Here is a 21,767-nt window from a genome sequence, read left to right on the forward strand (position 1 = left end):
ACCAGCCTGGCCAATACGGCAAAACCCCGTCTCTACTAAAAATACAAAATTAACTGCGTGTGGTGGCATACGCCTGTAATCCCACCTACTCAAGAAGCTGAGGCAAGAGAACTGCTTGAGCCCAGGCAGAGGTTGCAGTCGGCCAAGATCATACCACTGCACTCTAGCCTGGGCGACAGAGTGAGACTGACGCAAAAAAATAAAAATTTAAAAATTAAAATGCAACATGCCTTTGAACTTTGGCTTGATTAGCATAAACACAGATATTAAAAGGTAAACCCCCCCCCCAAAATTAGGATTTGGGCTAGTTGTGATGAGGCTGTTGCTGACATTTTTTCAGCTGAGATGAAACTAGGCATTTGAACTGAATGAGTTCCTAAAGTCAGAAGCTCTAAAAGGGAAGCATATGGGACACTCGAGGCTCTCTCGTCTGCCAGATGGATGTGGAAATAAAGCAACCATCACAGACAGTCAGTGCCACACATCAAGGGAAGGTGGAAACTCGCGTTGAAGGACAGAGCTCAGGCCTGGCTGGAGTGCGCCTGTTGCATGTCTCCAAGCCAAAATGTAAAGACAAGACCCAGTAAATGTAAATGATCACAACTTAACCTTTCTTTCTTCTCTTGATCTTCTTCCCAGGGTCCTTCTTCAGCCGCTTCCGCTTCTGGCTTTTCCCACCCCTCACTCTCCGGTTTCGGTCCAGCGAGGGCTCTCGGTCCACCTCAAACTGCTCCTCCCAGTCAGCACAGAGCTCGGAGCCTACTCTTGCTTCCCCCCAAATATTCAACCTGCTGTTGCCTAGACATAATCACAGGAGACAACAGTTTCAGGATGAGTGCTATAAAGGACAGGAAGACCAAACTGAACATAGGGTGGTCGTTTAGGCCCTGAACTGGTACCATATTTACTTCTGGGGTGAACCCTCAGCACACGTACCTCTGGCACTGAGAGGCAATGGGCGCTTAGACAGAAACGTCTGGAGCCTCACTGTGAGTCCGTTCTCTGCGGCAGTGTTCTCCTGTGAGACAAGCACAGCACTGGGATGAAGCATGAGCTTCCACGAATCCCCAGCCGCCCAGAGTAACAAATGCACCAAGGTCTCTTAGGAGCTAAGGGCCGCTGTGCACCGACAGCCAGGGGCTGGAGTCTCCTGCCACCCACTTTACCATTGCTCATGTACTCCCTCCTGGAGGACCTGTGTCACCCAGATCTTCTGATCCTTCTTTAAAAAGGCATACCTGTCCACGTCACAGAGTAAGTTATAATCCACTGGGAAAAAAACAGGCCAGGCACACATTTGAGGGGCCTGACGCACTTTCAATACAGAAGCCAGTATTTGTGTCTCTGGTCAGGCAGGGAGGGACAGGAGGGTGAGTAGCGAGGACCCCTGAGATTGTGGTCCATTGTGACACATGCCCACCTTTTTGGCCTGGTTGATGATGTAGCTGGTCCAGATCCAGTTGCGCTTGAGGTGTCCATAGAAGCTGGAATCAAGCCCTGCGGCACCCAGCCCATCTCCGGGGATCAAGCCTTCATCCACCACCTCACGACTTCCACTAAAAGACAGGAAATCAACAGAAAAGAACGCTTCTTGGTCATCACTGAAAAAGAGAGCCCATGGCTTGGGGTGAGGGACATTATTTATAACCAACTTTCACCTTTCCAGAAAAACACCCCAGAGGTAGCAATGAAGAATTTGGGGGCCCTAAGTGTTGACTCTTTTTCACTTTTGCAAGATAAGTCAAAAATCCAGATTTTTATATAAAATTCCTAAAATAAATTTTGATAACTGATTACATTTTTAAAAACAAGATGTGGGCTAAATAAAGTATGTCTGGAGCCAGCCATCTGCAGCCTCTGCACCAGAGACACAGGCCGTCTGGCCTGACATCCTAAGCCAGACAAGGGCCGGCAGGCATCTGAAATGAGCACCACCGCAGCCCAGTCCCGGCTGGCCGCGCTTGGGACGGACACGCACGTGGTGTACTCCAGCATGGCGCACTTGCGCTCCAGGTTGTGCTTGTCCATGGCGCTCTCCTGCTCCTTCTGTAGGCTGCCCTCCTCGTCGCTGCCCTGGTCTGTGCTGCTGTTCTTCCTGACGCGCGGGCAGCGCACCACGCCTGGAAAACCAAACATCAGGGTGACTGATCACACCTTCCTGCTGCAGCTCTGGTGGCTACTGCCTGTGGCTGAGTGGGGAAGAAGAGTGGATTCTTCGCCTGTGAAAAGGCTCCCTGGCCACTGGGAGGTCTGAGATTGGTAAGACCTCTTCATACAAAATATCCATACAAGAAAGTCAGAGGGAACAGAGGAAGAGAGTTGGAGTACTGGTGGGTGACCTGAGGAAAGGGTTTATGCCAGACTGAACTCACTAAAGACAGAAGGCAGGCAAGGCAGTAGAGAGAGCCCGGCAGGCTCAGGGAGTCTAGCGCAAGGGAAACCCAGGCCTTCCTGTCTCTCAGAAAGTCCCGGGAGCTGCTGGCGCCAGGGTGGCAGAAACGACGGCCCTTGCTGGTGGAGGCAGGAATGGGGAGGGGCCTGCATAGATAGATTGCTGAGATGTACTGCATGAAGCAGGCCTGGGCCCCACCTGGCTCCAGGAGCAGCCAGATGTCTCCTAAGTGCTCAAGAGGTTTGGTAATGGAGTTGAGAAATGATATCCAGTTATTCTATAATACAGAAAATTGCATTTCTTGCAAAGAAATATAAGATACCACTAAAAGCACTGCTTGATAGGTGAGGGAAGGTTTGTAGACTCTAAAGACTCTCTCCTAGCATGCTCGGAGACCTCGGCTCGATGGCATGGCTGGTGGGGCCTGGGCCGCGGGAGCTCAAGCCCCACACCCTGCAGCTGGAACTTTACATGAGACGCCTTGCCCAACTTCACCTTGGCCCATATGGTGGTGGCAGTGGAGTTCTCAGCTTAGAAATTAACTAAGATTCAGGGAGGTTACAAGTAGCTTGCCCGAGGTCATCCGTTTGAATGGACCCTTGAAACTAACAGTATTTTAGGCAAAGCTTCTCATATAAATAACAGCAGCACAAGTCTGCTTGTGAAAAACGCAGACTCTCCGGGTAGGGCCCAGTAATCAGCATTTAATATGTTCCTCAGGTGATTCTTACGCAGGCTAATGTTCATGCAGCACCTACTCTAAAAGATGATTGCATCTCATTATATGATGCTTTTTCCCTCGTCCTTGGGGCAGAACCTCTTCAAATGTTTATTGAATGAAGGGATAATCAATGCCTGATTAATGGGCTCAATAAGCCTCTGCCATTTCTGCTCATGAACACCTAAAGGGATGGAAATTCACCAATTGTCAGGCCTGAAAAACTCTGGTGCAAATTCATGCTGGTTCACAAATTTTTATCTACATATAAAATGCAGGGGAATTAGGGCATTATTAAAATCTAAATTGGCAAAAGCCTAGCTCACTGCTGAATGCCGAGGATTCTATGAAACACAATGTTCTAAAATATGTCTGGACCCATGAAAGTTTCTAAATACAAGTGCTATTACTCTTGGCATTAAATAATTCTGCCAAGTAAAATGTGTGACTCCCACTTTGCAAAAATCAAAATGTGATACTGGATCTTCCAGCTTCAAGAAGGGAGGAGCAGAATGGAACTCCTCTTGGAGGTGCAAGCTGAACGTGATTTCCTTTCCCTCCTGGTAGAGGTGGCAGGAAAAGGCCAGGTGGAGAGAGGCCTGGAGGAAAAGCACTGCAGGGGAGGCGCTCTTGCTTTCTGCAGACCCTCCATGCATTTGATCCACATTTACAGGAAGCCAACTGTGCACCTGGCCTTTGCGACACATCGTGGCGATGGAAGCCAACTATTCTAAACACGAGGAACTCACAGGATGAAATGGAATGATGCTAATAAAGCTGTGGACAGGCTTTCTCTGAGAGGTGATGCCTGAAGTAGGAGTGGGCATCTGAGAAGCAAGTGAGGGAGGGAGGGCCCTTCTAGGGAGGGAGAGGGGTGTGGGCAGAGGCTCCCAGCAAAGCCCAACTCAGCAAAGTCACCAGCACATCGTGTCAGTTCCCTCCAAAACACCTCTAGTCCTGCCCTGTCCTCCCCACTGTCACCAGTGGATGCCACTCTCCTCCCACCCACATGGCCTCCTCTCTTTTTCCAACATACCACTCAGGGCCTCAGCTTGTGGCACTGCCCCTGCCTGGGATGCCCTCCCCAGCTCTGGCCCTGGCTCTGCCTCATCCTATAGGATTCAGCTCCAATGTCTCCTCCACAGCAAGGCTGCTCCTGAGCCCTGGAATAAACACCCCTGCAACCAACACCCGGGCCCTCATCGCACTCCTGTGCGCTGTGTCTCCTCTTCACACTAGATTCCAAGTCTCATGGAGGCAGGGCAGGGTGTGTCCTCACTGCAGCATGGTCAGGCAGAGGAAGTGACACACAGCAGGTGTTTAATAAATACCCACTCAACGAACAAATGAAGACAAAGTGCAGCTACCTGGGCTCAACTGGGTGGGGGAACTGGGAGCACCCCACCCATTTAAGGCCCACCACTCTCCTTTCTGAGAGAGCCCCAGGGTGCTCTGGGCCTCTGGGGAGCACTCGGAACACACCACTGGTCGAGGCGACTCCTAGGCTTTTCTAGCCCTAAATCCCAGTTAGCACACAGAAGGAGCAAAAGCAGCCAGGTCCAGCCGAAACAGCCGACACCCACCTAGTGGGGTGTTGAGGCAGACACACTGCAGGTCAAACCAGTAGTTTTCCACATCCTGCATTGAGTTCAGGACATAGAGGCGCCTCTCGAAGGGCCGGCTGCTGCGCGCCAGGTTGTAATGTGGGTCGCAGATGGTGGTGTCAACAATGACTGCATTCTTCTTCAAGAAGATAAAGACCTAATGGGAGACACCAGACAGGGAGAACCCATATTGGGTTTGGCTGCTTGGAGACTGTTAAACAATCAGAATCTCCTTCGTTTCGACTTGAGAGACATTACCTGATCTTTATCCTGAAACTTTTCCGTGGGACCAAACTGTAGCAGCCCCATGTAGCATAGCCTCTGAAGGTTCTCCACCACCGAAAAAATGTAACGCCTAGAAAACAGAGGGGGCGGGAGGTTCCCATCACCCGACACTCGCAGCCAGCCGCAGAGGTCTGCATGTGGGGTGAGGGGTGCGACTTCCTTCTTCTCTTTTCCACCTGGTGGTCACTGGAGGACCGGTCTCAAGCTGACACTGTACTGAGGCCCAGAACTACCCAACCTAACACCCAATCAGGGCCACAGAGATCAACCCGACACTGGGGATTTGATTTGGAAAGTAAAAGTAATGCAAGGGGGAAAAAAAAATTCCCGTACTTGCAGACATTAGCAGCAGATTTTACTTTAAAAGAACCTTCAAATCAAGTAATAAAATGTACCAGTCCATACTTCCATTAATATTAATAACTTAATAAAAATCTTGAGTTTTTGCAAGCTGGAAGTTAGAAACCTTTTCCTCTTCCTGGTGAATGATGGCTCAGAGCCCTGACTAAAGGGTTTGTTTAGACCTGCGGCCACTCTGGATCAGGTTCAATGGCCTCACCTCTTGTACAGAAGCTGCTGCCGGATGGGCCTGGGGAGAAAGCGGATCAGCGTGTGCTTCTTCAGCGGGTGGTTCAGAAAGTCCTCCAGGTTGTCCACCTGAAGAAGTGATGTGCAGGTTCAGCTCGCCCTGGCCCTCAAGAAACTTGAAAAAGTGTTCGCCACTATTTTCTGAACACAGTCTCCCTGAACCTGCCCACTAGGCTCTCCTTCCTGCCTCACCAAGTGCCCTTGCATCTCTGCCTTTGGCCTTGCTGCCCCTCCCCTCCAGCCCAACTACCACACTGCAGGGAGCAATAAACAGGTGCCCTCCTACCCTGCTGGTGGGCATAGAAATTGCTAAACCTTTCCTGGGGGCAACACAAGAATATATACATTTATATTAAACAAGAAAAGACGAGATGGAGAACACACGTTCCTTTTGAAGCCAGTGATTCTGCTCCTATCCTTACCCGAAGGAAATAATGCTGGAGCCGCCAATCTATGTCTACCAAAAGGTATTCATCAACATGTCATAATAAATACCTACTCAACGGTAGCAAGAAAGTGGAATTTAAATGTCCAAAAATAGAAAATATTATAGTTAAATAAATTAGATAAGAATACCATGAATCTACTTAATATCAAGTCTAAAAAAGTTAATGATGCAAAAAATATGAAACATTCTTTAGTCAAAAGCACAGACAATAAGAGAGAATATAGTTTCAATTCAGTTTTTTTTTAAAGGGAGATCACACACATACCCGTGTACACACAAGTATGTATGGCATAGCAATGAAAGACTACAAAAAACTTACCAAGATAATTACTTAGTAGTAATTATATCTCTGAGTGATACAGTTATGGGTAATTTCTATTTTATCTTTCTCTATTTACCAAATTTCTAAAAACAACATGTTTTATTGTTGTAATATAATTGTCTTCTTTCTGTCTACCTACCTACCTACCAATAGATCCATTTAGAAGAACGACTCTTTGAAGTATTTACCCCGATCAACCACCCACCCATCCACCCAATCATCTTTCTAATCTAATCTAGTCTAATCTATCTCAAACAAATCCTTAAGTATTTTCCCTTGACTGAGCATCCATCTATCCATCCATCCGCCCATCCATCCATCCATCTGGGCAACCCTGGGTCTTCAAGTATCCTCCCTTGCCCAGGTGAGTGTAGGCCTCCCAGCCCAGAGCCGAGGGGCCAGTGCTGTGATGGCTCCTGTCACCAATACCTTGTAGCTGACTTGCACAATCTGGACGAAGATGGAGAGGGGAAGGCAGAGGAGGATGTCGCTGACAAGAGCCCAGCCAAAGCCAAATTCCCTGTGGACTGGGAGCGGGGGGATGTAGCGCATCCACGAGGCATCGTCCACATACACTAGGAAAAAACTCACAGTTACCCCCCGCAGCCAGGATCCCAGTCACCACGGTGACACATGGTGACATCATCCTCAGGAGGTCTTGATGTCCTTACCCCCAACTCGAGGAAAACTCTACTTGTCAGGCAGGAAGGAAGATGAGGAAGAAAGTCTGCAGGTTCAGGAAGTGTGGATTATGTTTCCATTTGGATCAGAGGCTGTAGCCCGTTTATCCAAGGATAAGGAACCATCATGTTTCTCCCTGGATCCTACTACTGGGCCTGCCTGCCCCAGGTGCAGGAGTGGCAGGGGCCTCTCACCTGTCTCCGTGGCGAGCTCCACTTCAGCCTCCCAGGTAACACTGCCTTGGCTGTCTTTAGATGGGGCTTCAGAGCAGGCCTCCCAGGCATTTCCAGAGGAGGACGGCCGGATGCCTGCCCTGCCCGACTCCTGCTTTATCGTTCTCCGTTCACTGATGAGGCTTGGTTTCTCCACAGTGCTGCTGCCAGGGTGCCCATAGATGAGGTACCACAGAAACATGTGGACCATCCGCAGGCGAGGCATTTTGGGCAGAAACCCTAGAGAACGCCCCAGTCCGGGAACTAAAGCAAGAAAGGGAGAGGGCGGTGCTTGAAAAATCCCATATTGAATTCAGTTTAATTCATTAAAAAACGATTGAGTGCCATTATGTGCCAGGGCCCAGAAAGATGGCAAATATTCTTACTGTCTTAGAGCTTACTTTCTAATGGGCAAGGACTGATAATAAAATATAAGATCTAAAATAGCCCATCAGATGAAAACAGCTGGTGCAGAAAATAAAGCACGGATGGGAGGAGGGCTGCAATTCTACAAAAGGAGAGGCCTCATTGGGGAGCCTTAGAGTGAACTCCAGTTGGTGAAGGAGCTGCCGGCAGTGCAGACCCCTTGGGGCGTGCCTACAGGGCAAATGCAAGGGGCCTGAGGTGGGGATGTGCCCCGCACATTCCTGGAAGGGGAGGCAGAGCAAGGAAGGAGAGTACAGAACCTGTGGCAGGAGGGCAACCGAGCAGGGCATCAGCAAGGAGGGTGGGAAGGTTTGGATGCCCCTCCACACCTCACATCGGCATGTAATCCTCAGTGCTGGTGATGGGGCCTGGTGGGAGGCGTCTAGGTATGGGTTATCCCTCATGGCTTGGTGCCATCTTCATGAGATCTGGTTGTTTAAAAGTGTGTGGCACCTCCCCCAACTCTCTCTCTTGCTCCTGCTTTTGCCATGTGATGTGCCTGTTCCTCCTTCACCTTCCATCATGGCTGGAAGCTTCCTGAGGCCTCAGCAGGACCCAAGCAAATGCTGGCACCATGCTTCCTATACAGCCTGTAGAACTATCAGCCAATTAAGCCTCTTTTCTTTGCAAATGACCCATCCTCAGGTATTCCTTTATAGCAGGCTAAGAACGGCCTAACAGAGGGCCTGAGAAGCTACTGGATAAGGATTTCTGGCTTGATGAGAACTGTGCCAAATATTCCATAATCTCAGTTTTTGTTGTCTTTTTTTTTTTTTTTTTTTTTTTGAGACAGAGTCTCGCTCTGTTGCCCAGGTTGGAGTGCAGTGGCGTGATCTCAGCTCACTGCAACCTCCACCTCCCCGGTTCAAGTAATTCTGCCTCAGCCTCCCAACTAGTTGGGATTGCAGACACCACACCAAGCTAATTTTTGTATTTTTAGTAAAGACAGGGTTTCACTATGCTGGCCAGGATGGTCTCAATCTCCTGACCTCATGATTCACCCACCTTGGCCTCCCAAAGTGCTGGGGTCACAGACATGAGTCACCGTGCCCAGCCATCTCCATTATTTTAAAGGGGCTTATTTCTTTGTTGATACAAATGCACTGTTGCTTGGTTTTCCCCAGTGAGAGATGACGGCTGCGAGAGGAGGTAGGCACAGCAAGAGAGTACAGGACAGGCAGTCAGAAAAGGCCCACCCGAGGAACACCCGTGCTGCCCCTGGTCCATTCGAGTGCAAATGCTGTCTAGCTGCACACACTCATGCTGCTGTTCCTCCTTCACCTGTGCCTTCTAACAGGGGAACCTTGAGAGTAAATGCCACACTGTGGGGCTGCAGCCCTGGGAAACGGAAGTCACACACACAATCTCTTCCACTTGGAATCCCTGGGTCTGCTGTGTCTCAGACCCGATGCTGCCTGACAGTCGGGCCCCGATGAGCCAAATTTTCCCTCCTTCCTGAACCAGCATATGTGCCGTGGCCTGGAGAGGAGCTGAGCATCCTGATTATAATGCCATGGCCACCTGCCTTGCTCAGCACAAGTTCAGAAATGAGGGAGGAGGGAATCCGTCAGCGCTCCAACTCTGAGGAAATTATAGGAGCACTCAGACTCATCAATGACTGTGCTGCTGGGGGATTTGTCGAGTCGGGACAGGGAGAAATTTTCTGTAGTTTGTAGAATGTTCCAGCTCAAGGACATTCAGCAGAAGAAATTATTCTTTCCTCATATTGACATCTAGCTCGATTTCGTCAGAGTCTATCCAAAGCCTTGTAAGGTATGGCAGGCAGAATTGTCCCCATTTTGCAGATAGGCAAACAGACGCTGGAAGAAGTTATGCGGCCAGAGTAACAGGATCCAGCCCACAGCTCAGATGCGATTCTTCTGACTGTGGCTCAGAGCTCGAATGGAGACGACCAAGTGCCTCAAACATCGTCATACAAACAACAAATCAAATGTAACTAAACACAGACAAGAAGCTGCTGCTTACCTACAACAGGGTGATAATTTCTAAGCTGGGTTATGCCCATTTTCTTATCACTTTTTTTCATCCGTCCACTTTCTGATCTAGAGGAAGCACTCAGCTGAGAGTCCCCTGATCCACTTGGGCCCTCTTTTCCTTGACTGTCTTCTTCTGCCTCCCCTTGGGGCACTGGAGGCTGGGAAGTTTTAACCCTGCAGTTCAAATAAACATGCAATAATGTACCGAGAAAATCAAGGGCTAAGAGAAAGGACAGAGTCTGTCTGCGTGAATCAGATACAGCCTCTTGGCCTGGGGTTTTCAAATTCTGCTCCCTGTAGGGGCCAGGGAGATGATGCAAACAAAATGTCAAGTCACTGAAACTTTTGGGGGTGGTAGGGATTGTGGGGCCCTGGAGAGGGCACCCCCACTTATGGGTGCTGCCTTGTGAGACAGGGAATCCAATATGCTAGATCTCTGACATATGCATCAATGCTAGAAGTCAGGAATTATATGAGAAATTAACCAGCAACCTATTCAAAGTATGTGTGGCCAATACTTAGCAGATCCCACAAACCAGCATGTGCAAGCCAGATCAGCCCTCTCTGCCTGCCTGTGAGAGTTTCTAGCTGAGACACAGCTAAGAACTTTCTCCCTCCCCTGAGTTTTCTCTCAGCTCATTACATGGTTTATGAATGAAATTAGAGAAGATCTGAGAAAGGCAACCAGAATCACTGTGAGCCATTATGAGAGTGAGTGTCAGACTTCAGAGGCCTACGATGGGGAGTGCTCTGTCCACACTCTATCAGACAGAATAAAGACCATTAGGACTTTTTTCCCCCCTACAGAATCCTGAAATTGGTCCTTATTTAGACTAGGATATCATGGACCATCAACTCCAAACCAACAAATCCACTGATCCATGAAGGTATAAAGAAAGGGCTCTTATGGACTGCTGCAGGCTGACACACAGGCCTGGCAGCCTTGCTATGGGTCCCTCCCAGGCGCCTCCACTTGCCTGTTGGCTGTGCTTGAATTGGAGATCCGGAAGCGGACCTGCTCGATGGCACTTCTCACCAGAGGGTCGTTCTGGTCCATGGACGGGTGCACCACCAGATCCACCTGGAGAGAGAGGTTGGAGCATCCCACAGGTCAGAGAAGAGCTGAGGAAGACTTGGCTCCACAAGTCGATTCCTGGTGGAACCTCAGTCACACCTGTTTTCATTAACATTTCCAAAACACAATTAGGAGATCAAAACAAAATGTGTTGCTGAACAGTATGCTGGTGTAGCTACTGGCAGCCAAACCCCTCAAGTGACCAAGCAATCAGGCTCTGCCATGGGTGCCGGGGCTGCTCAGCCCTACTGAGGAATCGGGCCAGGACACAGAGCCGTCCCCCTGCAAATCCCTCACTGGGCTGTCACAGCCCACTGGTTTCTGTTGCTACCTGGCGGGCTGCTCTGTGCCCCCTTCCCACTATCTGAGAATTTCCCAGTTGCTCGTGAGTCCTGAGGGCTTCCATCTGGAAAAGGTAAGCGGCTTTCATTAATCTACCCTTGCTGAGAGTGCCATCATGGGACTCCTGCCAGGCGCACGTCCAAACAAACCGGCAGAGAATTAGAGCTGCTTTTGTTATTTTACCTTTTCCGAGCTACTGAAGCTGAACAGTTAACGTGGTTATCATTTCATGAGAGATACACAAGATGAAAAACAGACTGTGTGGAAGGGAAGTAACTTGAACGCTCAGCAGGGAGTCGGGGAGTGGAGCACGGTGTGTGTGAGCGCACCAGTCATGCTGTGGCAGGTGAGGATGGCCAGGACCCCAGGGAGCCATGCTTCTTGCCTGTCTCTGCTGAGACAGGGGACAGCAAGGTCAGGCTGTCTGAGTATCCACTCTGGCCAGCAGCTTCATGCTGAACACGGGCTCAGATAGATCTGGAAACGGGGCAGGCAACAATGCCTAGACGAGGGCTCCCGAACGCCACTCTTGGCTCATTTTCTCCTGATCCTCATTTGTGAAATAAGGACCACCCCGCCCCCATCCCCAACCACCAGCTTTGTGGTTTTGTGAAGCTCAAATGAGATGCAGTGAGGCAACATTTCAGAGAAGTCAAAGGCAAGGGAGAAATATACAGCACTCACATTGCCCCACTTTCCACAGCCAAATGGCCCAGCAAACTTCCCAGAGGCCCCATGGGCGGGGGAGAACACAGGAGCAAAGGCAAAAGACTGACACAGGCACACCAGCTCCAGTCCACATGGCCCCAGCAGATCAAAGGCTGCCAGCAGCACATGCTCTGGGTGCCAGACAAAGTCTTGCCTGGAAACCTACGCTGGTACTAGAGTCACATGCACACGACGGAAGCCCTTTCCAGCTACTATAGTGGGACCTTGTGGCAAGAGGCCTGGGCACTTACATTTTTGAGGTTATGTGGCCCCCCATGCTTACCCGCTGCCCCCGTCCCTCGCCCACTCCCTCCAGCACTGCCTGGAGACATAGCTGATGCCTATGCCTGCCTGCCTCTCCCTAACCCTAGACTGGAGGGTGGGAGGGTGGGGGGATTCCTGTCTTCAGCGACTGCACTCTTTGAAGATGAACAGAAATCGAAGACACTGCTGCTACTGGGCTAGTTTTTCTCGGCCTTCACTGAGAGAGGGCAGCGCAGGAACCCACTGCCACTGCTCAGGGCACAAGTGGCAGGCTGGTGGGGAAGCAGGGAGCAGGGGCCAGGGAACATTATTGTTTTATTTTAAAAAGACTTACAGTAGATATAAAAACTGAGAAGAGCTGTCAATGTGGGAAGGATAGACACTGTTGTTTCTTAAGTCATTTTTCGTACTGCTCTGCAGTTTTCAAATTTCTCAAAAAATAAAAGTAGAAAAGCAAAAATGACCTTGCTAGCTTATTAAGAAAACAAAATATCAAAGCAGAGCTTTCTTAAGGCAGAGATTTAAAATGCAGTCAGAAGAAAAGGTCAGGAAATTATGAGCGACTGTCCCCACACAACCATTCCCTTTGGCCCTGGTGCCTGGCTGTACCATCACAAAGTACCCTGACTGTGAAAAACGTGTGCCTTAGAATGTCCATGAAGCTGCTGAGCTACAGTTGCTATGGGAATGCATCCCCCCAAACTTTAAATTTTACAGAAATAGACATGTCGAGGCGGAAGAGATGTACTGCTCCCATCGGATAACCCGGCAGCGCATCCTCACTGACTCCATGCCATTGCTTCCTCTGGGATATTTCCTCAGCTCTCTGAGGAAAGCGTTCTTGCTGCTTAGTCTAAATTTCCCACCTTCTAAATGTTATTTCATTTGTCCCACAATGACTGAACTTCAATATGCCTCTGCCTGCCTTCTGCTTCTTCAAGGATGGCTGCGGGGCTGGATGCCTGCACAGCTGCTGCCTGGAGTTGACATGCTTTACAATCCTAGCAAATTTTTGCTCTTTTCTGTTTCCAGCTAACCTGTATTCCCCAAATCAGGTGGCGTAATGGGAAATTCCCAGTCACTGGTAATAAAGCAACTACCAGGATACAGCAATGACAAGAGAAGCTAGACAAAAACTTGCAACAGCACTAGGCTGGCTCTGGACATCAGGGGAGGCCCTGGTTACCTTCTTCTTGATGCCATCTTGAATGACGGTGGTCCGATACAATCGCAAGAGACCTTCCTCAGACAGGTTCCGCACCAAGCGGACGATGGACTTCTTGCAGCACTTGGTGGACACACCTTCCTGCTTCTCCTGATCCATGATCATCTTCTGAATCCTGGGAATCACAAAATAAGCAGATAACATTCCCAATCTCAACGTGGAAGGCCTTCCTCAACCCAGGCAACAGAGACATGCCTCACGGTACCAACAGAAACAGGGAAGGATCAAAGAGGGTTTCCCCACCCTGGAGAGACTGACTTCTTGAGACGTTAGTGATTGTTTCCCTCTGTGGCAAACGTATCAGATAAGGACGAGCCACCAAAGACAGCAGCTCCACAGCTGAGTCTTTCACCAGCAGCTTAAGAGACTACAATTTGAGATCATGATGGCAGGGAAACTGCGCACCATGATAGAAACCTGTCTTCACCAAGTCGAATGCTAATTTAACATCCAGATAAGGGCTGCTTCGGTTTATCACTAGCCCCTAAGATCTGAAGTGCGTTTTGACTACCTCTAGGTCTTACTGAATCACGATGGTGATCTTTCTAGATCACTGATCACAGAACGCAGGGCCAGCGGGCGTGGTGGCTCACGCCTGTAATACCAGCACTTTGGGAGGCCCAGACGGGCGGATCACTTGAGGTCAGGTGTTTGAGACCAGTCTAGCCAACATGGTGAAACCCTGTCTTTACTAAAAATACAAAAATTAGCCAGGTGGGTGCCTGTAATCCCAGTTACTCAGGAGACTGAGGCAGGAGAATCGCTTGAACCCAGGATGCAGAGGTTGCAGTGAGCTGAGATTGCATCATGCACTCCAGCCTGGGCGTCAGAGCAAGACACCATCTCAAAAGAAAAAAAAAAGAAAAGAAAAAGAATAAAAAATAGAATGCAGGGCCAGAAGGGACATTAGGAACACCTAGCTAAACCTCTCATGACTCAGAGGAGAACAAGGTGACAGTGTGTGCAGATGGTCCCTACCCCCTCCCATTCAGCCCTCGTTAGAGACGGAGTATGAGGAAGAAGCCATGTCCCTGATGGAAGGTAAGGCTCCTCCTCACCAAGTGGCTCTCACATTGGGTGCCTCAGAAGCCCTGATAATGCCACCCAGGAGGTGGTGGTGACAGGAGGTTACAAGAACCACATCAGAGTTCAGAGCCTCTACTCCATCCCAAACACAGAAGCTCTACTTGTGTCTCTTGTTTTTTCTCCTCTAGAAGATTCTATTTGCACAAAATGCACCATGGAGAACTAAAAGTCTGGAAGTAATGCTACTACCTGCTTAAGTGTCTCCATAGCCCTTCTAGAGCAACCATCTTCCAGGTAAGGAAAAGACAAACGCACTTTCCCTGTGACTTCTGCTTCCTGCTCAGTCATTCTCTCTCTGACTAGTGTGCTGATAATTCCTCAGTATCTGCTCCTTTTGAATAAGAGTAAACTCTAAATCCTTCCTACTGCAAAGGAACGAGACGAGAATCTACACAGTGGGACACAGATTTGAAGGCCGCTCAGTGGTGTCCATGGCTTGTGATGACTAACTGGTAGAAGGATTACTGTTAGTGCAAGAAGACAGACAGCTCCTTACGTGAATAAACTCTCGATTAAGCGAAGATTGGTGACAGCTTCTATGATCAGATTCCTGCGTTTCAGCAGTCGGTAAGTTTCGTGTGGTTTGTCTTGGCCTGAGCTGTGCCTCCCAGTCTTCAGGGAACTGGTACTCTCCTAGAACAGAGACCAAAAGCACAAGATGAAACGGGCTCGGCAAGGTTTGGGGGCCACACGCCACTCTTGTGGGTGCACTGGCCCTCTTCAAGGAACTTCTACTCCTATCTTTCAAGAAGGGAAGCCGAGAAGCCTGTTCTCCTACACAGGATCCCACTACTCTACCATCTCAATGCTTTGAAAAAGACATCGGCCAGCAGAGGACCCTGGGCCAGTTTATGAAGATCAGCTGGTTTCAGGACACAAATCAGAGGCATCTACTCCAGCAGCTCCTGAAGTGTTCCCTCAATTCCCCTTTGGTTCTCCCACAGTGGAATGGAAGAAACTGACATACTGACAATTACACGCCAGGTATTATTGGGTTTTTTCCATCAAAAACTCTTAACACTTTTATCATCATAGTTCCCATGGTACAGAAGAGGAAACCAGGGCTGTGTGGCTAATTTCCAGGGTTTCATGGGGAGTGAACGTGCCAGGATGGGGCCTCTGACTCCAGATGGAAGAAGCCAGGGCAGTCTCTGGACAAAAAGTGACATGAGGCAGAGGATGGCTTTTGAGTTCAGAATAGGGTTCCTCTAGGAAAATTAGGATGAGTGGATCTGTGCTTCCTCTTCTATCCCCACTAAATCATCTACTTATCTTGTAATGTCTTTCTCTCTTAATGAGCTTAAGATGAACTGTTTCACCCAACATTGGATCAAAATGTGAAAGCCCAAATGCGAACCCTATACGGAAAAGAAATCCTAACTCTAATACGCATCTTGTGAATCACTGGACCCAAGTCAGCGCCTTATGGTAGCCCCAGGGCATGTTCTGCTTGTCACCTCCCAGCTTGGAGTAGCAATTTCAGGAAATGAGGAAGTGCCCAAGAAGGTCACTCGGTGATGGCATCTGAACAGCCAGGCCCCAGCCCACTTCCCTGTCCACTGTGGGAGCTCCAGGCAAGACACAGTTCTTTGTTGAAGGGGGAAAGAATCAAAGATTCAAGAAGGGTCCCAAGAGGGGCAGAAAGTCCTTTGTTCACCCTTGTGTTTCAGGGTGAAAAGTTTGGGGGAAAATCATGTGAGTAAATCTAGCCACTTTCCATGGGGCTGCTGGACAGCAAAGGGAACGTGCTCTGCCAAGAGCCTCCAGGCAAGCAGTGGGTGCCATTCTTTTCAGCAAAGATGTGGGGAGGACCACGGTGCTGCCATTACTCTGGGAATGGACTTCCATGAGGGAGAGGAAGAGCTGAGCTAGGAAACAAGTCAGGGATTTTAAGACCTGGTGGAAGTGCACAGAGGTACAAAGGGGATGGCAGGGGGAGGAAGGCAGGCGGGACTCTAGGGGACCTGCTGGGTTCCACTGCTGGCAGGCCCGGCCTCCCTGGTTAGAAAGGATGCCAATCCTCACTCCATAGAGAGTTGTGGCATCCAATGAACAGAAAAGGCCTGAAAGGGTCTAGAAAAAAATCAACCCCACGCCCCATCACCTCTGCCATAGAAATACTTCCAAACTACAGGCCACCATTCCAAAAAGGGAGAAGTGGCATAGGGTAGGGACTGCGCAGGCAAGTTACTCTATCCCTAGGGGCCTCGCTTCCCTCTCACAGACCAAAGCTGACATTGACCTTACAGGGCTGAATGAAACAGCAGTGGCCAGGCGCAGTGGCTCACACTTGGAATCCCAGCACTTTGGGAGGCTGAGTTGGGAGGATCACTTGAGCCCAGGAGTTTGAGACCAGCCTAGGCAACATGATGAAACCTCATCTCTACAAAAAAAATACAAAAATTAGCCAGGTGCAGTGGCACGTGCCTGCAGAAGAGAAAATCTGCAGTCCCAGCTACTCAGGAGGCTGAAGCAGGAAGATCACTTGAGCTCAGGAGGCAGAGGCTGCCGTGAGCCGAGCTCATACCACTGCACTCCATCCTGGGCACCACAGCAAGACTCTGTCTCAAAAAAATTAATTAATTAAAAAACATACATAAACATCAGCAACACCATCAAAAGCCACCCCAGATCATGCATCTACTACTCCGTGCTAGGTGCCTCATTCTCTACTCAGTGTTTCCAAAATACAGGGGGTGGCACTGGCAGTGTCTGAGGTAGTTATGTGTCCAGTATTGACATGGCATTAGGTGAACTGAATCACATAATGGGAAAGGCATTCCTTATCAACTGTCTTTTAATCCTTCCAATTATATTCATGAAAGTACTGGTTTGACTTCACTGTGTCTTTAACTCCTTGATATATAACAGTAACTGGCTGGAATGTACTAATACAGTTTTGACTTTATTGTATCTATTCTATGATTACTTTCTTTTTTACGACAAATGATATTGGCCATTTATCTAAAGCAGAGTTTCTCCACGTTGCCAGTGCTGACATTTGGCCCAGGAAATTCTCTGCTGTGAAGCTCTGTCCTGTGTATTGTAGGATGTTTAACAGCATTCTAACCTCTCCCTATTGGATGCCAGTAGCAGCCTCTCCCTAAGTGTGGCACTGAGAACTGTCTCCAGATATTGCCAAATGTCCCCTGGGGTAAACGCCAATCCTGACTCCATAGAGAGTCGTGGCATCCAATGAACAGAAAAGGGGTAAAACTGGGTAAGAACCATTGATCTAAATTAGGCATATAGGTTTCCCTCTAAAACAAATCTAACTGAAAAGAATAAGTTGTTGGAAATTAATAAGCCACTGGGTGGATAACCATGCAGACAATCTCTGCGTAGGGCCCAGGCTGCATGAGGGTGGTGTGTAAATGAGCACTGCGCTACTGCCCGGGAAGCACAGGCAGGCCTCGGCACGCAGCACTCTCGCTGTGGATGACTCCACTGTGATCATGTGATTCCTAAACACAGAAACCATGAGGCCACAGGCTCCTTCTCGGAGACAACTCCCTCCCTCTGCATACACTGACCTTTGGGTTTTCCATCCGGACCTCCTCGATCACAGCTATGTCACCACTGTTACTGTCCGCACAGTGGGAGACAAAGGACACACTGGGTTCTGAGACGCTGCTGGTATCCAAGAGGTTGTCCCTGCTGGCAAGGCTCTGGCAGGCTCTCTCTTCAGCGGCTCCTGGGAAGGAGGGTGGCTGCTTTTTCAATGGGTGTAGGTTTACAACTTTCCACCCACCTGTGGTGGAGGAAAGAGGTAGAACAAATCAAGGGGGAGGCCAGGAGGGCATTCCTGCTTGGCAGTCAGACCCCCCACAGGGGCCAGAGAATTCTGCTGAGAGTCAGTTGAAAGGTGAGGGAAGTAGACCAGCAGTAGCTTGGGCTCCTCCTTCTGGCCTCTCATCTACAGCAGGGCTTCTCCACCTGGCCAGTGCTGACGTCTGGGTCAGTTAATTCTCTGTGTCAGGGGCTGTCCTGTGTATTGCAGGATGTTAAACAGCATCCTGGCCTCTACCTATGAAATGCCAGTAGGAGTCCCTCCTAAGCTGGACATTTAACAATGCCCCCAGGGGGCTCAGAGCTGGGTACCAGATTTGCAAACGGGTCATCAGCACCACTCACTATGCATTTTAAAAAAGTTTTCTATAACTAAACTAAAAACTTGGAGGAGTCTTAGACTGTTGGAGGGGAGGGGGCAGAGGAAGCTTATGAAATTCCATCCTTTAATAGTAAAAACAAGCAAACAAAACATCGGCCATGAAGAAATGATTTGCAAGCAACCAGGAGATACCACAGGACCCTCTCCTCCAAACCCATGATGATGTGGTACAAGTGACAGCATCGGGCCTCTCATTAGGATGGTTCCAAGGGCAACTGCAGGCGTTTGCTGAACTGAAGGGGTGTTTCTTGCAGGTGCCCAGTAGTGCAGTGCACGCAGCCCCCACCCGCCCCACGTGCTCCCTACCCTTGGCTGGGGTGGAGTGATGAGGCTGGGTCTTAGCCCGGAGGTTCGCAGAGGCTCTTGTGTCCTTCTGGGACCCTCTGCGTCTCCGCTTGCTGCTGCTCCTCTCCTCCTCACTGTCCGACTCAGAGAGGAAGGTGTCCTCGCCTTCAGGCAGAAGCGACTCCTCCTGCATAGATGCCAGGCTCACGGTGGTTAAGAGCTCACTGCGGGCCTTCTCTCTTTGGTACTGCCGGCTTAGGTCGCTCTCCTCTGCAAACACGCAGGAAATGTACTTGGTGGTTCGCTGCCGACCTTCGTCTTCCATGAATCCCTAGAGGGAATAAGATGTGTTTATCCCACTGCAAAGAGGGCATCATACCCACAGGGGTTCAGGTGGTCTGTGGCGTCTATTTCCTCACTGTCTTTCTTCTGTGTCTCCTGTCTTACTGCCTGGGCCCTGGGTTGGGCAACACTGATGCTTCCTCCAGGCTCTTCCTCTCTGTAATCCCCCAGGTCTTGCTTCCACAGGGATCCTTTTCTGAAGTACAACCCTGAATGTGTGTTTGCTCTATGAGGCTATGAGCCTCTCAGGGGCAGGGCCCTGACTTAACCTTCCATATAGCCCCAGTGCCTGGGACAGGACGTGGCCCACACAAAACGGTCAGTAAGCAGCAAGTGTTTGTGATGCAGACTGAAAAGTTAGACTGGAGAACTTGAGCTCCACTTAGCCACTGCCATGAGGATTGGTGGACTGGGCATCAGTGATCCACACCCATTTTAACTTCCAGAAAAGGGCAAGGGGCTCTTCCCAGGGCCTTTGACAGGAAAAGAGTAACATCTAGGTACCACCACATGCCAGGATGGGGCTAAGTGTGCTGCAGTCATTCACCCAACTATAATACTGCCTTCCAGCCAGATGACCAGATCGTGAGCAAGACGAGAGTGGCATGTCAGGGCTGAGACCACAGGTCTGAATTACAAAAGAAGAGTGCCAGACAGGCATAGCTGGACAACTCGATGTCCCCAGGCACCCGGCAAGTAACATGCATGAGAAGGAGGGCCAGGTGGGGATGGTGGAACCCTGGAGAGCACTGCTTTGTCTGAAGCAGGTGAACAGAGTGGCCAGCCCCAGCTGACTGTCCCCACATGGGAGCAGGCTCCTGGGGTGGCCACATCACCTTCTGACTTTTCTTTCTTTTTTGAGATGGAGTTTTACTGTTGTTGCCCAGGTTGGAGTGCAATGGTGCCAACTTGGCTCACTGCAACCTCTGCCTCCTGGGTTCAAGTAATTCCCCTGCCTCAGCCTCCCGAGTAGCTGGGATTACAGGCATGCACCACCACGCCTGGCTAATTTTTTGTACTTTTAGTACAGACAGGGTTTCACCATGTTGGCCAGGCTGGTCTCGAACTCCTGACCTCAGGTGATCCACCTGCCTCAGCCTCCCAAAGTGTTGGGATTACAGGTGTGAGCCACCATGCCCGGCTACTTTCTGACTTTTCAAAGCTGACAAGTCATTCAATTCTTAAAAAGTGAAGACAAACAGGAACCACAGTGAGGGAGAGACATAACATGGCTATGGACTGCACTCAGCCCCGGGGAGGCCAACTGCCTCCTTGACACACATGTCAGGCCATCGAATCTTCTGACTGAGATGCTCCTTAGCGAATACACCGCATGTACCTCCAAAGACAAGGAGTGTTGGGGGAAGGCTCATGATGTTACCTTGACAACTTTGAATCTTTGAAGGAGTCGGCACAGCATTCTTGCTTCTAGTTTTCCCACATTCATAGCCACTCGGATTTCAGCTTGGGAAATTCCTTTCGTGCCTCTGCGCTCAACTGTGAGAAACAATACACATGAACCCAAACGGCTGCAAAGGAGCTGTTCTGCACAAGTCAGTTTCCAGCCCACTTTTTCAGCAGACATTTCAATGCTGTGAAATTAACAGACAGAACAAAACATACGCCATTTCTCTCCCTTATCCTCCCAAGTGTGCTTCCCTCCCAAGCCTCTGAGTAACATACTATGCTAGGCTAGTAACGCTAACAGCTAATGTTTGAATGCTTACTATCTCACGACACCACGTTAAAATACTAAATGTCAGGTGATCAACAGCTGAAATATGAAAATGTAGGAACCCAATAGGCTTTACCCAATGGCAAGAAATTAGCCCTTTCGCATGAATGAACTGTTTCAGATCAATGAAACTGACCTCTTTAAGAAGCATCAAAATAATTTTTAATTCAGGACTTTTTTTAATGTCTATTCTTCATTTCCCAGTGTTTCTTCATAGACACAGAGGCATTGTGGACCCTGACTACTGCACGGTCCCGTAAGAGTTGTGCAAGCGGGGACTTTGAAAGGAAATGGTATTCCTCAACTCTGGAGTAAATGACTCGCAGACCACTGGGCCCCACTGTTGCTGTGTGTAGCTTGTCCACTCCTGGGCTGTCATAAGCTGGTGTATGTCAGGATTGTGAGTATATCTGCCGCTCAGAGGCCCTTTAAATGCATCCTACTAAGCTGGAACTAAGAACTCCAGGAAGGAGCTGGCTTAGGAACTGGGAGGTAGGCAGGTAGTCCCAGCAGTAAAGCACACGAGCCGCAAGGCAGACGTGGTGGCAAAGCTCTTTGACTTTTCAGAAGTATCTTCCTTTTGGCCGGGTGCGGTGGCTCACGCCTGTAATTCCAGCACTTTGGGAGGCCAAGACGGGCGGATCACGAGATCAGGAGATCAAGATCATCTGGCTAACATGGTGAAACCCCGTCTCTACTAAAAATACAAAAAAATTAGCTGGACGTGGTGGCAGGTGCCTGTAGTCCCAGCTACTCGGGAGGATGAGGCAGGAGAATGGCGTGAACCTGGGAGGCGGAGCTTGCAGGAAGCCGAGATCGTGCCACTGCACTCCAGCGTGGGCAACAGAGTGAGACTCTGTC

The 21,767-nt window shown here is 49.5% G+C and overlaps 1 protein-coding gene across 2 annotated transcripts in view; it reads right to left on the reverse strand.

The window, feature by feature from the left end:
- The window catches only part of GTF3C1 (general transcription factor IIIC, polypeptide 1, alpha 220kDa), an 85,232-nt gene that overhangs the window by 25,877 nt on the left and 37,588 nt on the right, over window positions 1–21,767 (reverse strand). For both annotated transcript variants that reach the window (XM_011982337.1, XM_011982336.1), the window contains exons 8-23: window positions 20,553–20,668; window positions 18,851–19,160; window positions 17,907–18,124; window positions 14,870–15,006; window positions 13,249–13,402; window positions 10,651–10,754; window positions 9,663–9,847; window positions 7,233–7,514; window positions 6,787–6,932; window positions 5,559–5,656; window positions 4,973–5,069; window positions 4,694–4,871; window positions 1,979–2,120; window positions 1,421–1,556; window positions 937–1,018; window positions 610–798 (exon numbers count right to left, since the gene is read on the reverse strand). In XM_011982337.1, the coding sequence (XP_011837727.1) occupies window positions 610–798; window positions 937–1,018; window positions 1,421–1,556; window positions 1,979–2,120; window positions 4,694–4,871; window positions 4,973–5,069; window positions 5,559–5,656; window positions 6,787–6,932; window positions 7,233–7,514; window positions 9,663–9,847; window positions 10,651–10,754; window positions 13,249–13,402; window positions 14,870–15,006; window positions 17,907–18,124; window positions 18,851–19,160; window positions 20,553–20,668 (2,574 nt within the window). The remainder of the gene's footprint in view (window positions 1–609; window positions 799–936; window positions 1,019–1,420; window positions 1,557–1,978; window positions 2,121–4,693; window positions 4,872–4,972; window positions 5,070–5,558; window positions 5,657–6,786; window positions 6,933–7,232; window positions 7,515–9,662; window positions 9,848–10,650; window positions 10,755–13,248; window positions 13,403–14,869; window positions 15,007–17,906; window positions 18,125–18,850; window positions 19,161–20,552; window positions 20,669–21,767) is intronic.

Source organism: Mandrillus leucophaeus, unplaced genomic scaffold (genome assembly GCF_000951045.1).
Source record: "Mandrillus leucophaeus isolate KB7577 unplaced genomic scaffold, Mleu.le_1.0 Scaffold24, whole genome shotgun sequence".
NCBI classification, from domain to species: Eukaryota; Metazoa; Chordata; class Mammalia; order Primates; family Cercopithecidae; genus Mandrillus; species Mandrillus leucophaeus.